This window comes from Musca autumnalis, unplaced genomic scaffold, assembly GCF_047663935.1.
Source record: "Musca autumnalis isolate F117 unplaced genomic scaffold, ASM4766393v1 scaffold_4, whole genome shotgun sequence".
NCBI classification, from domain to species: Eukaryota; Metazoa; Arthropoda; class Insecta; order Diptera; family Muscidae; genus Musca; species Musca autumnalis.
The window spans coordinates 111,195,688-111,212,844 of NW_027411977.1; the positions used below are offsets into that span (position 1 = coordinate 111,195,688).

Genomic DNA, 17,157 nt, shown 5'->3' on the forward strand with positions numbered 1-17,157 from the left:
TACAATAACTTATTTTGGCAGTTAAAGATCGATCAGCTGGTATTTTCTGTTACGCTAAACAAAAATAACTGCGTCAACAACTTTTTCTCGGAAAATGTTATGTATGCACTTAATTGACAATAAAGAAATTCGCTTCAAAACATATTCAGTGTCGACGAAAACAAATTTTTCGCCTTTGTTTATGAATTTTGACATTTCAAATCTTTGTTTTTGTTTGAATTCGCTTGATAGAGGACCTGTATAATTGGGCCATGGGTATAAGTAAAGAGGTAGATTTAAATGAAAACTATCTATAGAACCCTTGTTTTTCCTGAATTCCTAAAGGCCTGCGTACATAAGCTGCTCTGCCTGATTGCCTTGCTTTCCTGCTTCATTTTGGACATAATAAATATAAAAGAATAAAGAAGGCCGAGGAAATTTCGAACTGGGTTGCCCTTTTCTTTTTTATTCTTTTATCAGAAGTAAACAAGGTAAGCAGGCAAGGCAGTTTATGTACGCAGGCCTTAAAGCCCGCGGCACATACGGTACGTTGTGCAACGCGTTGCGCGTTGAAAACAACAACCACATGAAAAATGTGTAAGTGATGCCAAGTTTGTTCTTGAAGTTTTCATGTGGTTGTTGTAACCCAAAGCTCAACGCGCCGTATGTGCCGAGGCCTTTATTGCCCCGGCACATACGGTACGTTGTGCGTCGCGTTACAACAACCACATGAAAACTTCAAGAACAAACTTGGCATCACTTACATTTTTTTCATGTGGTTGTTGTTTTTAACGCGTGACGCAACGCACAACGTACCGTATGTGCCGGGGCCATAAAACGTCAAAATTAGTAAACACAAAAGCAACAAGTGGGTCGGTTTACAACACCATTTTTGAGCACTTTAGGAATAAATTGAATACTCTACCAGCTGACGGAAAAAAATCTGAAATTTTTTTTTTAAATTTTAAGTTTTTTTCTAAGTAGCCAGCCTTCGGCCGGAGATTTAAGACTTTCTCCTATGGACAGGAGCCAATTTAAGGCACGGGAATTTTTTTACTATTTTTTTTTTTTTACTTTAACAAGGAATTTTTCGGAACTTCAGAGGCCCATATCTCGGGAAGTATGGACTTCCCCCAACAAACTTTATATTTTTGTAATCAGGAGGTAAAGGTCTACCTGTGGTAAACATTTCAGATTTTTCCGCCAGCTGGTAGAGTATTCTATTTATGCCGCAGTTTATAAAACGCGAAAAATGAATGAAGTGTCAAGGCTTTTCCACATAATCGAGTTGTGGATATGACAAAATGCTTGTTTCAATGCAAATCTGACAAATTTCTTTCATACAAATGTTCTATAATCAATTTTAAAAATAATTGAATTTGATTGTTTTTAAAATTGTTTGACATATTATTCAAACAGCACACACACACATACACAGATTGTGTATATTCCCTGTAGGAAATGTCAATAGTGAATCTATACTGACTTACTACTGACATTGTCAACAGTACTACTGACAAACTGTAGACAACTAATGTAATTTCCTATAGACATTTTGTATGAACGTGTCATTCGAAAGTCAGTACTGACAATGGAACTAGTATGTCAATAGTAAGTCAGTAGTTCCCGAGGAACCATGTGTTGACATTGGCGGTAGTGAGTCAGTATAGACATTGGAGGTAGTAAGTCAGTATAGACAATGGAGGTAGTGAGTCAGTATAGACATTGGAGGTAGTGAGTCAATAGTACCAGATTTTCAATACTAATTTTTTTAGCTTATTTGGATCTTTTCTTAGACAAAAAAGATATATAGTACGTTTAATAGGAAGATGAAGCTACACATTTGTTTAAATACTATATTTCATTAAAGAATAAAAAAATTAATTTTGAAAATGCTAAAAATGTACAAATAGCGTATTACAGTATTTTTATCTTTTTAAATGGCTAAGCCAAAGATTCCACATAAGTAAAAATTAGTAAATAAAGACAATGTTTTTAAGGCTGCTTAAACATTTTAACATATAAATAATAAAAAAGTTTTCGTTTTATTTTCTTGGCCAAGTCGCACCAATGACTTGTCTGCTTAAAATAGTTCTTCTTCTGTTGCACTTAAAGTTTTATCAGGCGATTCGCTGAATGTTGATATAACATCTAGGAATTGAAAAGAATAAATATGTATAAATAAACATACATAAATAAAAAATATGTTCTTAAATTTGCTTGCCTATTACAGCTGTATAACATTGGAAAAATCTCACAATCGATTTTTGCCAAATAATTCTTCAACATTGTAATTCATTATTATGTTTAGTTGCGTTCAGCATTTCCAGCGAGACGGGACAATATATACATCAGGCTCCACAATCTTCTCTAAAGGTTCCACATAATGTCTAATTGTCCAAATTTCACCACAAATGTTGTTAGTCGCCTCAGAATTCGTACTTTGCTATAGAATTGTTTATTTTTCACATGTCTTTTATATTTTCTTCTGCTCATACTTGTTATTGAAATTATATGCTTTATGTTTTCACGATATTTTATTGATTTTTACAAAAACACTTTTTTCACCAACCGCAAAAATTATTTTACGCCAAACAATTAAGAAAATTAAAAAAAAGGATGCTTCGTTGGGTTATCATCTGTCAATATACACAATGCTTCTTCTTATTAAGGTAAAGGTATCAATAGTTGACAACCTGGTGACAAAGTGTTGACTTTGTCACCATATTAGTAGACAAAGTGGCGACATGTCAACACATGACCCCACTCTTCCTACAGGGTTGTTTTGACGTTTTAGGAACAGTTGAAAGAAAAAAATGAATTGACAGAAAGCTTTAGCCAACCTTTATTATTAAACTATAGCTGTGTTCCTTTACTTACCTGAGGTTATCATTTTTAACCTGCAAAGCGTTCCTTAACCCCGAAAAGTGGCAAAACTGGAAGCAATTTTTAAGAGAGTGAGAAAGGAGAGAGCGAAAATGGCTTTCTCTTCTACCACAGGCTACCAGCAAAATTTCTGCAGGTAAAAAATGGCAGAACTGATTTCTCGACTTTTGTTTGACGATTATTTCACAATGAAGAAGAAAATGGACGAAAAACAGAAGAAAAATTCGAACGCCGAAAAAACTAAATTAAAAACTGTGAAATAAAAGACGAAAATTGATTTTTTTACGTTTCTTTTTGACATTGCTGCCAGATCTACCATTTTTCCGTTCCTTTACTTTTCTGGTAAAAATGTTCATGAGATAGCAATTTTGACACTTTTCTCTTTTACCACTCTTATGCTTGGTTTACATTTACGAAATCCACTCGATTTCAACTGTCAAATCCATAGGTTAAACGTCAAATGAAATCAAGATGAGATTTCATTTGACGTTTGAGCTATGGAATTGACAGTTTAAATGGAGTGGATTTCGTAAATGTAAACTTAACATTACCATTAAAAAAGTAATGGGTACTTTACACGGTATGTTTTTTACATATGAGTTGTCACTTCTCCAATACAAGATGTATATGCAAAGTGACAACTCATATGTAAAAAACATATCGTGTAAAGTACCCATAAAGGAACAAAGCTTATGCTGACATGTGTAATGGCTTTACCTAATTAACTGCGTGTTGCGTGTGCGTTCAAAAAACAAAATACATGTATTTGTTTTTGTTGTCAATTTGAAATACATGTATTTTGTTTTTTCGAACGCACACGCAACACGCAATTAATTAGGGGCATAAGACGAGCTGGCCAACTATGCTCGGATCGAAATGAAATTTTTATCACAGGTAGATCTCGTCACCCTGATCTCAAATATATATAACATTTGTTGCGGAAGTCCATACTTCCCGAGATATGGGCCTTTGAAGTTCCAAAAATTCCTTTGTTAAAGGCCAGCTGATAAGAGAAAAATTTTAAATTTAAAAAAAAGTTGTTCCCTTGCCCTAGATTTGCACCTGTCCATAGGAGAAAGTCTTAAATCCCCGGCCGAAGGCCGGCTAATTGAAAAAAAATACAATTTAAAAAAACATTTTTTTGAGCATAGTTCGTCAACTCCATGGTTTAATAATAAAGGTTAGCCAAAGCTTTATGTCAATTTAAATTTTTTCATTCGAGTATGCCTAAAACTTCAAAACAATATAAACAAACTGTGTATGTGTGTGTGGTGTTTGAATAATATGCCAAACAATTTTAAAAACAATCGAAGTCAATGATTTTTAAAATTGTTTTTAGACCATTTGTATGAAAGAGATTGGTGAGATTTGTATTGAAACAATCAGTTGATCATATTCACAATTCGATTATGTGGAGAAAACATAACTCTTCATTCATTTTTCTCGTTTTTTATAAAATGCTCAAAAAATGCGTTGTAAACAAACTCACTTGTTGATTTTATTTTGAAGTTTTAGGAATTCAAGAAAAACAAGGGTTCTATAGATTTTTTTCATTTAAATCTACCTCTTTACTTATACCATGGTCAACTCAACTTGTTCCTAATTAGGTAAAGCCTTAACTGCAGCGTAAAAGTCGTCTTCGATTTTAAGATTTTTCAAAGTCGACCAACCGACTAATCGAAAGTCAACTTGCGTCTCCCTATTGTGTATGTATAATTTTTTTCTTCATTGAAAAAACCGGCAATTGTGTGAGAGAAGATTGTGTTAATAATTTATTGTAATTATGTTTGATAATCGTTCAAATTCGCGGAATGGAAATCGCGACTCACGTCGTGGGGGTGATCCAAACGAAGATGTTCCTCCCATGTCGCGACTATTCATTATTTGCAATAAAGCTCATAGAGAGGAAGATTTCAGGGAGGCATTTTCGCGTTTTGGCCATATAGAAGATATATGGGTTGTAAAAGATCGACATACAGGCGAAAACAAAGGAATAACCTACATAAAGTTCTCCAAGACAACGGAAGCAGCACGAGCCCAAGAGGAAATGAATGGAAAAACTATTGGTTCCTTGGATCGTACGCTCAAAGTTCTCGTTGCATCAAAGTGAGTAATGAAGCAAAATGAGTCAAGTTTAGAAAATATGCTTTATGCCATGTTGTATTTTTTTCGTAGTCGTAATCAAGGTTCAAGCAAATCTGAGAATGAGCATGAAAAATATGTGCGCCTTTTTATTGTATGTCCCAAATCAGCCACGGAAGAAGATCTTCGAGATGAATTCAGCCAATGGGCTCCGGTTGAAAATGTTACTCTGGTGCGTGACAAACAAAGCGGAAATTCTAAAGGTTTCGCTTACATACGATTTTCCAAATTCTACGATGCAGCTGTGGCATTTGAGAACTGTCCAGCTCACTATAAAGCCATGTTTGCCGAACCTAAGGGCAGCACTACACGCAATCGAGATCAGTACAGCGGACGTGATGACTCTATGATGGGCGGCAGAGGAGTAGGAAATATGGGTGGTGGTGGCGGTGGTAGTGGATTCGGTGGTGGAAATATGGGCTCTTTTCCACAAATGGGAGGAGTTGGCGGTAATTTCAATAACGGTTTTAATGATTGGGGTAACAATTCCTTCAACAACAACATGTCTCAATTTATGGGCATGCAAAACACTGCAGTATCGCAGCCAACATGTTTGGAAGTTATTGTGAGCAATTGTGTAAACCAGGATCAATTGTGGCGTCTCTTCGATATTATTCCCGGTTTGGATTATTGCCAAATTGTAAGAGAACGTAAGTATATGTATGGATTATATTTGAGTTATTACAAATTATGTTTATGTCTCAAACTTGAAGTATATAGATATTGCACGACAATACCAGAGGATTTTTTGTATTGTGATATTTAACATAGTCTGGAATAATATAGTCAGGGACTAAAATTTACATACATCCTATAATTCTCAAGTTTATCATATGATCTGATTTTTATGAAATTCCCAAGTACACAGTTATTTCTTCTCACTAGTAAACAATTGGTATGTTTATTTACAAAATATAGTAATAGTGGTGAACTGCTCTCATATAAATTGTATACCTTTTGAAGTAAGGGAACTCTTTTCGGGTAAAAAATTTTAAAAACTGGAAGACTCGGGCATGCAAAGGAAGAGAGCTAATCAGCCTTATTACGGTTGGCGTAGTCGTATCCAAAATTGCAAGTTGACGTGCCGAAACGGCTGTTTGGTATTATGAATGTATTCGTACTTAAAAGGAAAAATATTAAATTTGAAAGAATTCTTTTGGGAACAAAAGTTAATAGAAGTGTAAGTAGATGATGTTTAAACTTTTAATCCAGGAGAAAAACCAACCCTAAAGTTTTTATAATGAAAATAATTGTTTGGCGTAACCGTTTTTCTAGTCGTCGTAGGGTTATTTTTTGGTATCACGAACAATTTACGACAACGACCATTTGTTGTCCTATAAAATGAATAAAAAATATTCAGAGTTATCATGAATATTTCCCTCGGAATTTTCCGCACGGAAAATAATTTTAATATCAATATTTAAAAAAGTTGAAAACTACTAGAATCACTTAGTTAAGTAATATTCTTGCCGAATCGACAAAAACATTGCCTTTTTGGACATAAATATGGAAATAAAAAATTAAGAAATTGGGGAAAGGGAAAAATTCCGCAAGGAATTTTTATTCATAATAAATAAATTAGGAGGGTTGGCCGTAATGCCTCCGGTCCCGACCATCATTTCATTTTTTCTTAAAAAAATATATATCCCTAATATACATCGAACATAAAAATAAATATGTACATAAAATGTCGTAATGAATTTGACACTAACATTACAGCCCAGTTCAGTCAGCTGGGTATTGCTGTTACCTTTTTTGCTCTACCATGTCTTATGCCGGGCATACACTATAGCCCATATATGGGCATGCACGACAGCATTTGTAATAGTATTAGTAAATTTTGAAGTTTTTGTCAATGTATTTGGGAGTAGTTTTGGCAGGATTGAAATCAAAATAGTTTTGATTTTGTAAATGAACCCCTTTCAATCCGATGAATTTTGTTTATTTTCCAAGTAACCAACAAATAATTTTTGAAAACAACAAATATTATTTGTGAGGAAATTAAAAATTTGGAAAACTTCAACACAAAATCGAGTTCTGGAGGAAAATTTATCATTTTTTGCAATATGGATTGAAGGAATGCCACACACTATTCAATCACACACGTACACAAGGGTTCATTTGGCAGTGCAGTTTGGCAGTATAGTGTATGCCCCGCATTAAAAGAATAAATAATTCCCAAATTTATCGTAATGTCGAAATTATCGACATTATTATATTTAACGATTAAATCGGAGTACACACGATCAGTTTTGACTGCCGATTTTTCGGAAATATCGATAAATGTCAAATTGTCCAGCAACCACAAAATATTTTGTCGATGCCTGATGACTGTTATTTTGCTATAATTTTGCATAAAAACGGGAATGTATTTTTATAATTATGTAAACATGTTTTTTTTTTTTTTCAGATGATCCTCGCACCAATGAAGCACTTGTGGTGTACGATAATCCAGAAGCTGCTGTATATGCAAAGTAAAAATATAAGGCGGATTTTACAAAACAAAAGTTAACATATTTTGTTTTTTAGGGATAAATTACATGGTCTGGAGTACCCTATCGGCGAACGTTTGATAATACAAATATCCGGCATGAGTGGTGGTAATCACATTGATACATCATTTATTGATAGTAAGCATATGAGATAAAATTTGATAAAGGCATGCATATAACATTGATTTTTTATTATAGGGCGTCCCAAAAAGGATTCAATTTGTAATGTTCCATTGCCGGATGCACAACCTTTGGCTCCTTTTGATGCTCCTGTGGCCCAAAGATTGTTTATTGTGCTAGCTGCGGTAAGTTTGATATTAATAAAACTTATGATCAGAACTAGAAAAGGTCTAATACATTCCGAGATATAGATAGATGTTCAATTCTCCAAAGAGAAACAGCTTCACCATATCATTGTCGCCATGATTTGTTTTTTTTTTTTTTTTAAAGCCAATCGACATCACAATTTTGCGTTAAAATTCCTCACAATATTGCCCGCATTTTCAAGTATTTTGGCTACAAAAAGCTAGGTCTAGGGCTTTAAAAGCTAGGTCCCACATAATTGATCCTAGAATAGGACCGTTCTGCAATCATTGTTGCGATAGAAGTTTACCATTGTCCCTTCGGGAATGTTCGTGGATATTTGGTATTTGAATTGGATCTTAAGCTGAGTGTCATGTGGTATAGATATTGCGATAGTATTGAGGTTTTAACTGATAATGTTGCCCATAGTGTCTGGTCCGCTTTTAAAACAATGCAATCAAAAACTAAGCAAGGTAGTTACTTAGGAAATTTTAAAGGGCAAATTCATGTTAGTTAATCAATACATTAGGTCTATCATGGTAACCCTGTCAAAAATAAAGCATAAACTGGAATTGTTCCAAAATTAATCTCTACGATCATTCACTCAGTGTTTACAAACATATTTTTGTTTGCTATTATTTAATTTTCTATCACATTTCTTTCATTTCATTTAGAATCTACCCATTTCCATATTGAAAAATGTGTTCTCTTGCTGGAGAGGTTTAATCGATGTTTACCTACTACCAAATAAAAATTGTGGTTATGTTAAATATGCTGACCGCGATTCTGCTCAATCTGCAATGAGAGTTTTACATGGAGCTGAAATTTGCGGCACCAAAATAAAGGTAAGTAGTACCACTTAAAGAAGTTTGGAATTCAACAAATAATTGTAATATATTCATTGTCATTTACAGGTTCTGAAGGCAGAAGAACGCGGCAATGGAGATGACGATGATGGCCGCAAACGTATGCGTAGAAATTAAAGTGTAAGTTCTCCCATATACATAAAGCATTTTATGAATTCCAGAGGAAGATTTAAGGTAAGATTTTTGTTTCTTAATTAACTATTTTTTCCTTACATTGCGTATTAAGATGACTTTGACATCTATTTATTTAGATGACATTGCTTCGCGTAAGCAAGGCAAACAAACATTTCACATTTTCTTTTATGTGACCAAACAGATGGCAGCTTAATGCGAGATATTTTTATTTTTTATTTTCACAGACATGAAATCAAAGACAAATGTTTAAGAATGTGATCTAAGTACAAACGCAAAGAGACATTCTTTATAATTTATATCGGACAACCATTCAACTCAACTTCAGCAATTGGGAAAATAAACTTAAACGGATAACATACTGATGGACATGGACCTATCTACTACTTTACTTTATACCCATATCCAAACAAACAAATAAATTTCCACTTTATAATGTATACACACACGGACCACTTCTCAATAATGAATTCAATTCCCCTATGATAAGACAAGACTGTTGATGGGATTCGAATGAAAACAAAAAATTAACTATCATAAAGGACAACTTACAAGCAGTACGACGAATATATGATTTCACGAAATCGCGAAAAATACTTTACTCCCAATTTACTTATACGCAAGAGTCTATGAAGAGCAAGGGGTTTTTTTAAAAGAAAACATTAATAATGAAAACTGACTTATTTTTAATACATTTTGACAAATATAAAAAATATTTTATTGTACAGCATTCAAATGCACCGGTCGATTTTGCCGTAAATTTTTTATTACACAAATATTTTTTATCAATTACATTCTATTGATACCTACGTACATAAATATATATCGCAATAACATAATTTTATTGGAGAAAATACATAACAACTATGAATAAAACAATATCTCAAAATATACAAATTAATGTGTTTTATTTTATTGATATCTGTAGTACGATTCTCTAACACATTTTTCGAGTTACCGACAAAATTCGGTAAAATTAAAATGCTTAAAATTTCGGTAATTAACGATATTTTTCGGTAAGTTAGCGACGAGTAAAATGTTGTTGTAAAGCTCTACCGATAGCAAGAGTGTTGTCAACTTTTATTTGAACGTTTCATTCATAATTTTGCGTTTTAATTTTAACGACTTTTGTCGATAACTCAAAAAATGAGTTAGAGAATCGCACTACTGGATGGAACTGTACGATACAATTCGATCGAAATTGTTTAAGGCAATTATTTTATTGATTCAATTAAAACATTCGATATCGAATGGATCGGTTTCAAATTTTTGTTGGAGGAAAGTGTCCAGTTACTGAGGTAAGGAATACAAGAGAATTAAAGCCTTTTAGCTATATGTAACGCCCCGATCATGAATGTCAACTCCCCGTGAGTTTACCCGCTTTCTTCTTTAAGTTGCAATGGCAACTTAAGTTTCCATTCATGATCGATAGATCGACTGATAGATTTAGGCTGACTTCCGTATCGTCGAAGTTTAAACAACACAAAGCAACTGACGATACGGAAGTCATTCTACCTAAGACTAGAGAGACCACATATCTTGTCTGGATAGCGCAACTTTTCCATTGCGGCAATGTTGTCCAGATGTGGGTAATATGCTGTAGTTTTATTCGGATTTGCATCTGTCGATGTTCAGCATCCAGCTATAAACCGCTTGTCGGATCGATCGTAAAACCCGACGAATGTCAATTTGGGTGTCAATTATGCATTGCCACTTGTTGCGTTGTTAATTGTTAGCGCGACTGAGATGTAATATTGTATTATCGATGTCAACTCAACTGGGTGGTCAATAAACGTGTTATCGATCTGTGTTGTTTAAACTTGTGGGAACAAATTTCCTTTACCGACAGTTTGCAAGTTTGTTTTCAAAAATCGTAAGTTTATTTTAATAGCCGGCCTTTGGCTGGATATATGAGACTTCCTTCTATGGTCAGGAGCCAATCTCGGGAACAACATTTTATTTTAAATTAAAATTTTTCTCTAAGTAGCCGGCCTTTAAACAACAGAATTTTCGGAACTTCAGAGGCCCATATCTCGAGAAGTATACATTTCAGTGGAATTATTTATTGATGATGAAGAAAATGTACAGGGCATTGCATGTATTAGATAAAATTTGAGGGACAAGTCGAATCCGTTGGAATTGACATCTGCACTGTAAGTTGAATCTCATGTCGTGTTGATGCTTATGTTGGAGAAGTTCGGATGTATTCGATATGTATTAATCTATAGGGGAATTTGTGTATGATTCGGTAATGGTTATGATTTCGGTAATTTACGAACAATTTTCGTTTTAACGACTACTGCAGTTTAGCCGCCGTATTAACCAAACGGATACACACATTACCCTACTTTATTTACTACATTTTTCCGCCATGAAGTCCGTCTCAACATTAGACTATTTTCTGTATGCTAAGGTACTGTTTTATTTCATACTTCTAGAATATTTGTTACATTTACATATAAATTTATATAATTATGACTATGTGGGATTAACGCCTTTCATCGTTAAAGTATTGTCTTCATATGTTTCCAAGACATCTGCCAAATGTTCATTATCCCTGGGTTTCTTGAATTGTCGTTTCTTATTGGCCAATTTTTTACGTTTAGGAACTTGTTTCTTTGGTCCATGATCTTGCATAGAGCGTATACCCTGCTTTTCCAAATATTCGTCAATTTTGGCATCATCCATTGCATCAACAGTGGCTGAACGCCAAAGTTTTTGGAATTCTTCGTCAACCTAGAAAGAAATGTAGCGGATATAAAATGTATGATTTAAAAAACAACTTTGAGCTACCGAACACGCATCATGCATCGAATAAACAAAACTTAAACCATTATTTCAAATAGTTGCGCATCATAAATGCATTTTGTCGAACATAGGAACTTACCGCAAAATTAGCCGTGCGATCATTATAAAATAAAATTTTCTTTTTGTCAATTGGCCTAACGATGAATATAATCTCAGAAGCACGATTTTTAAGAACTTTTTCACAGTGAGGTAGAGATTCTTGTACGTCCTCCAATAATATGCCACCCAATCCTTTGAGATCATGCTGTTTCAAGAGGCGCAACAAACTTTTTCCATCTTTAATCTTATAAACTGGTTTATAGCTAAATCGTTGGCCATCCGGAGAAGCCTCAATTTTTGGATTATTCATCAAAGCTTCTGTTCCCAACCACTGCAATGAATGAAAATCGTAAAAACACTTGCATTGACTTTCAAGGCTAGGAAAGTTCATCGTACATTTTTAACAGACTGTCCGACATCTAATTGGTTCGTTTCATCGAGAATTTCGTCCAAGGTAAGTGGATGATCATCACCATCCTGATGTCGGGTACGCATATGCTTTACTATTTTAGCCAATACACCAAATCTGTACTGAGAACTCCCAGCCATCGTTTTGTATGTTGTGGCATCGAGTTTCGGCGCTGTGGGTGGACGTATCTTTTTCTGTCGATCATCTTTAGGAGCAACAAATGTTGTCTTTTCCACCTTGGCCTTCTTTTCCACACTGTAAACAAGTTTAACTTCATTATCATAGTCCTGCAAATGTATTCCACGTCCACGGAAACTTACGTTGGTGTGGCCATTGCCCGTTTTTTGAACGCTTCGCGTTCCTTTAAAAGTGCTGGATCCATGATAGTGATTGGATACTTTTATAATATGTTTAATACAAATTATAATTCTTTTTTTTATTTTAATAAAACAAAGTTGTGCCCCCAATCACAGTAGTGTGGAGATAACAAACATCGTGACGGCGGTACTAATTTTACACATGGCGGCCAAATTAATCAAGGTGGATGGCTTGCCACAAAAAAAGGTCTGTTCGATAACCGAAAAAGTTGTACAAACTTTTAAGTACAGTACACATTGTCAGTTTTGAATGACGATTTTTTGCAATTATCGATAACTTTGTGGTTGCATGATGAATGACAAAAATGAACGGCCACACTAGCAAGCAACAACAAAGCTGTCATTCAAAACTGACAATGTGTACCCAGCTTTACAAAATGCTGTTCGATAACAAACTTGTAAAGTAAAGCTGGGTACATATTTGCTTTGTTCCAGAACTTGCAAGAATCTAAAATTTTTTCTAAGATAGCAATTTGTCCTTTATATTATCGAAAAAAGTAGTAAAAATGAGTATATTCTTTGCTTTCTTGTTGCTTGCTAGTGTGGCCGTTCGTTTTTGTCATTCATCATGCAACCGCAAAATGTTTTGTGGTTGCTGGACGGTTTGACAGTTATGCCAAGTTTACACTTGCGCTCTAAAATCCACTGAATTTCACGAAATCCTGAAATACATCCCGGTGTTTACACTTATTTTTTTGTTGATTTCAAACATATCACAATGATCAAGGTAGATGCATATGCGCAGCTGATCGAAGATGAATTTTCAAAACAAGTTGTTGTAAATTGAATGAGTCATCAAAAATATACGACAATATAGAACTTTACAACTTTATTTCGAAAATTATCGTAAAATTATCTATATATCGTATTAATTGTGTATAGTAATAACAAATGAAAAAATAAAAAATGATTTTATCGTTGAGACAACATAACAATAAATTTTGATAGATAAAAGTTGTGTTCAGAACTTGCAGCAGTTTTCCCGTTTAGTGCTAAAAATGCGTTCCCGTACTCCGAAGTTTAGCAAGACTTGCACTTCTCTTTAAACAAAAACAGCGCCGAATAACACCCTATTCTCCTGTTTTTTGCCATACAATTTTGACATAGTAGAAACTAGCAACATGTTCATTATCATCTAAATACGATAGCTGATACGTTGATTAGCTGCAGTTTTTGCAATTTCCGGAATTTTTTCGTTCCATTATTTTTAAAGAAATTTGTATGGGGAATCAATTTTTGACAATTCGCTCTTTTTTCTAACATTACCAATAAAAAAGTACAATAACACATTGAAAAATAGCATTGTGACAAAGTAATTTAATATTTTTTTCACATTGTTTACAAATTTTAATACTAAAATTTTTTGTTGCATCCACAGTTTATACAGTTGGCCATTCAGCCCAAACTAGTTAGCCCTGACTATTTAGTTTGCTGCCAAATACATTATTGTGACATAAAATACAAAGGAAATCAAATCACAATAATGAACAATCTATTATGTTTGTTGTCAAATGTTGTTAACAGAACTCTGAATGGCCAACTGTATAAACTGTGGTTGCATCAATTGACCATCTACCTTGTTTATTGTGATACGTGAAAAGTGTTGCAACTTTTGGTACTTTTTCAGGTAATAACAGGGTTGTATATCATGTGTACTGCGATTTCGATGTTGATTTCGCTGAAATCACGAAATGAGATGATTTCATTTTTGTATGCGAAATCATGATAATTTTTGCTTGATTCCGCGCGAAATCACGAAACGCCTTCGAAATCACGAAAAGACGCCGAATGTAAACCAAACATTATTGATAATTGCGAAAAATCGACGTTCAAAACTGACAATAGCTTTGTTCCTTTACTTTTTTAATGGTAAGAGTGTGGTCTGTTCCAGTACTGCAAGAACCTACTAATTTTTACTATTTTTTTCGATAACATAAAGGAAAAATTGTTATCGTAGTAAAAAATAGTAGATTCTTGCAGGTTCTGGAACAGAGCAGTGGTAAAAGAGAAAAGTGGCAAAATTGCTCTCTCATGAACATTTTTACCAGAAAAGTAAAGGAACGAAAAAATGGTAGATCTGGTAGCAATGTCAAAAAGAAACATAAAATAATCAATTTTCGTCTTTTATTTCACAGTTTTTAATTTAGTTTTGTCAGAGTTCGACTTTTTCTTCTGTTTTTCGTCCATTTTCTTTTTCATTGTGAAATAATTGTCAAGCAAAAGTCGAAAAATCAGTTCTGCCATTTTTTACCTGTAGAAATTTGTCTGGTAGCCGGTGGTAAAAGAGAAAGGCATATGTGCTCCCTCACTCTCTTAAAAATTGCTGCCAGTTTTACCACTTTTTGGGGTTAAGGAACGCTTTGGAGGTTATAAAGAAAAATCATATTTACATGCGTAACCTGAGTAGTTTTTCTACATATGTATGTTATATTTATAGCAACGCATAGTTAACCTTTTTTTAAATTTAATTATACATTTTGAGAAAATATCTATTATAACCGTTAAAACATTTGTTTTTATCTCATCAACACTATTATACTTGAGTTGTTTTTTTCTACTTGCTAATCAATCATTGAGAAAATATGTACTAAAAATTAAAAAAAAAAAATCATTTGTATTTATCTCATGATAATCATTCTATTTGAGTACTCGTAGTTATTTACTTGCCAAACGCTCAGTAACTAATCACTATTATAAATTATTTTTAAGATAACAATATTTTTATATGTAACTTGGAGTAGTTTAATTTGCAATTAAATTATAATCGGCCCTAGGTCTTAAAATGGCATTCACTGAAAGAAATAAAATAAATAAAATTAAAATGGTAACAAATGGTAAAAATGGTAACCTCAGGTAAGTAAAGGAACACAGCTAATGTAAAAAGATGTAAACCGTACGATTGCTCAATTGTACTTCGGCTTTGCTTTGCCGAGTTGTTTTGTTCACCTCCGAAACAAAAAGTTTTTTCGGCAAACGTTTGCCGTGCGTTATGGTCAACGACACACACAGGCACACACACACACACATGTGATTGCAGAACAACCCTATAAACTAACATCAACATACCACAGTGAATATTTTATCAACCACCAAACGTTTTTGATTTATTCACATGTGTTTAGTACTATTTAGTTTTATATCTGCTCTTGTGGAGTTGAGTACTTTTCGCTAATCGTTTTGTTCGCACTCACGAATGTAAACAAAACGAAACTAAACAGCGAACTCCGCCAGCTTGGGTCATGTTTCGTTTTGTATTGTTTCTATGGAAAATACGAAACGATTGGAAATGTTATTTAAAGTATTTTTACGTACGCTGCTTTCTTGGTCTTCTATCACGCTGCGGTGTCAGAATATGGTTAATAATTTTCGTGTTGCACAGTGATATTATATTCGTTTTATGGTGTTTGAGTACTTATAATGGCAAAAATTACTACAAAACAGCAATTTAAAATGTTGGTTGAAAAAATGGAAGCCCACACAAACTATTTGGCGAAACTAAGGCCACTTTTAAAGGGGTATGAAGGATGTTGCGGAGCAATTAAACAGTTGTGGTGCACCAACCCGTACACCAGATGAATGGCGCAAAGTGTGGATTCATTTTAAAGCAACAATAAAGAGAAAGTTAGCTAAAAATAAGAATACCACAATACTGATGCAGTTCTAAAGGATTCGATTTTCCTCTTAAATGTCTTCTTATAGATGCTACGTTAAGTATATCTCCTCTATCATCAAAATATAGTTCCAATGATCTTAGAATTTTAGAAAAATATTCCTATTGTTTAGGCCATGTTTATATTATAGCCTTTTGCAGGGTTAACCTTCGGATTTATTTCACGTATACGCAAAGGAATTGACATTTGAAACACAGTGGGTTTGTTAAATCCGGTTATATGTATATAAACGTACTATTACAATTTGTTCTGATATTTTGTTCTCATTTATTCAAATCAAAACAAAAAACGCTCCGCTACATCAACAAGTTATAGGCGATTATTTTATACCGCTTTACGTAATACAAATTTTAAATTTTGCCGCAAAGACGACTGACTTCGCGACATGACTCTTGTCGCAATACGGAATCGAACCATTAATGGAGGTGGAAGGCAGTGAACTGTCACTAGATGATGAACTTACAACAAATAGCGACAATTAACATAGTAATGTACTAGGAAAAGACAATGATCGACACGCTTCTTCTATGTGTTTGATAATTTAATACAAGATATGTATGCCTCATTTACACAAGCATCACGTAGCTCTCTTTTTTATATGAATATCATAAGGATAGAGGAAATTTCTGTGCTATTGATAGCTACAAGGAAGAAGAATGAGAGAGACTCCACTTCTTATCAAAGATTACAGTCTGATTATATTTTGAACTCAATGATGTGTGACCTTCTTCTAATTACCGTATCAAAACGGGACAAGAAGAGTAGATAAGTCTTACATTGTTAAAAAATTAAAGAAATGAATGAAGAAATAGAAAACATAGTGCTAAGGCGGTGTGTTTGACAAATATTTTTATTCTATAAATTTGATATTGTTATCTATGACCTCCCACACAAAATTTCGGATACATGTTCACTTTAAGACCTGCTATCGAATCATTTGATCATTTGATTTTTGTTGAAGCAACTTGCATTCGCTGCCTCAATTGCGATGGTAAAAGTTGTTTCAGGGTCAAGTCCATACTTCTTGAGCAAACATCCCTGAAGTTGTAAAAA

The 17,157-nt window shown here is 33.9% G+C and overlaps 2 protein-coding genes across 3 annotated transcripts; one reads left to right on the top strand and one right to left on the bottom strand.

The window, feature by feature from the left end:
* Positions 1 to 4,541: 4,541 nt before the first annotated feature.
* On the top strand, positions 4,542 to 9,697 carry LOC141403649 (RNA-binding protein 45-like). 2 transcript variants are annotated; one of them, XR_012412870.1, is made up of 8 exons: positions 4,542 to 4,971; positions 5,041 to 5,657; positions 7,418 to 7,481; positions 7,537 to 7,637; positions 7,698 to 7,804; positions 8,477 to 8,647; positions 8,717 to 8,842; positions 9,028 to 9,697. XR_012412870.1 is itself a non-coding variant. In XM_073986384.1 (8 exons), the coding sequence occupies exons 1-7, from the start codon at positions 4,649 to 4,651 to the stop codon at positions 8,783 to 8,785; spliced, it is 1,452 nt and encodes a 483-aa protein (XP_073842485.1). In that variant the 5' UTR covers positions 4,546 to 4,648; the 3' UTR covers positions 8,786 to 8,788; positions 9,028 to 9,697. The 2 variants fall into 2 exon arrangements, 1 of the variants encoding a protein (XP_073842485.1); XM_073986384.1 differs by having other exon boundaries at positions 4,546 to 4,971; positions 8,717 to 8,788.
* A 1,500-nt stretch (positions 9,698 to 11,197) lies between these two features.
* Positions 11,198 to 12,565, bottom strand: TfIIEbeta (transcription factor IIEbeta). Its single transcript, XM_073986386.1, has 4 exons — positions 12,377 to 12,565; positions 12,044 to 12,311; positions 11,688 to 11,978; positions 11,198 to 11,536 (listed from the first exon to the last, which is right to left on the bottom strand). Exons 1-4 carry the CDS (start codon positions 12,436 to 12,438, stop codon positions 11,279 to 11,281), a joined length of 879 nt encoding a protein of 292 aa, XP_073842487.1. The 5' UTR covers positions 12,439 to 12,565; the 3' UTR covers positions 11,198 to 11,278.
* Positions 12,566 to 17,157: the final 4,592 nt, after the last annotated feature.

What these genes read in the sequence shown, in the direction of transcription:
- LOC141403649 (XM_073986384.1), top strand. Translation starts at nt 4,649, where the DNA reads ATGTTTGATAATCGTTCAAATTCGCGGAATGGAAATCGCGACTCACGT. An exon ending in GAAGCTGCTGTATATGCAAA is followed by an intron (nt 7,482 to 7,536) that starts GTAAAAATATAA and finishes TTTGTTTTTTAG; the next exon opens with GGATAAATTACATGGTCTGG. An exon ending in TTTGCGGCACCAAAATAAAG is followed by an intron (nt 8,648 to 8,716) that starts GTAAGTAGTACC and finishes TGTCATTTACAG; the next exon opens with GTTCTGAAGGCAGAAGAACG.
- TfIIEbeta (XM_073986386.1), bottom strand. Translation starts at nt 12,438, where the DNA reads ATGGATCCAGCACTTTTAAAGGAACGCGAAGCGTTCAAAAAACGGGCA. An exon ending in TCGGACAGTCTGTTAAAAAT is followed by an intron (nt 11,979 to 12,043) that starts GTACGATGAACT and finishes CATTCATTGCAG; the next exon opens with TGGTTGGGAACAGAAGCTTT. An exon ending in ATCGCACGGCTAATTTTGCG is followed by an intron (nt 11,537 to 11,687) that starts GTAAGTTCCTAT and finishes ATTTCTTTCTAG; the next exon opens with GTTGACGAAGAATTCCAAAA.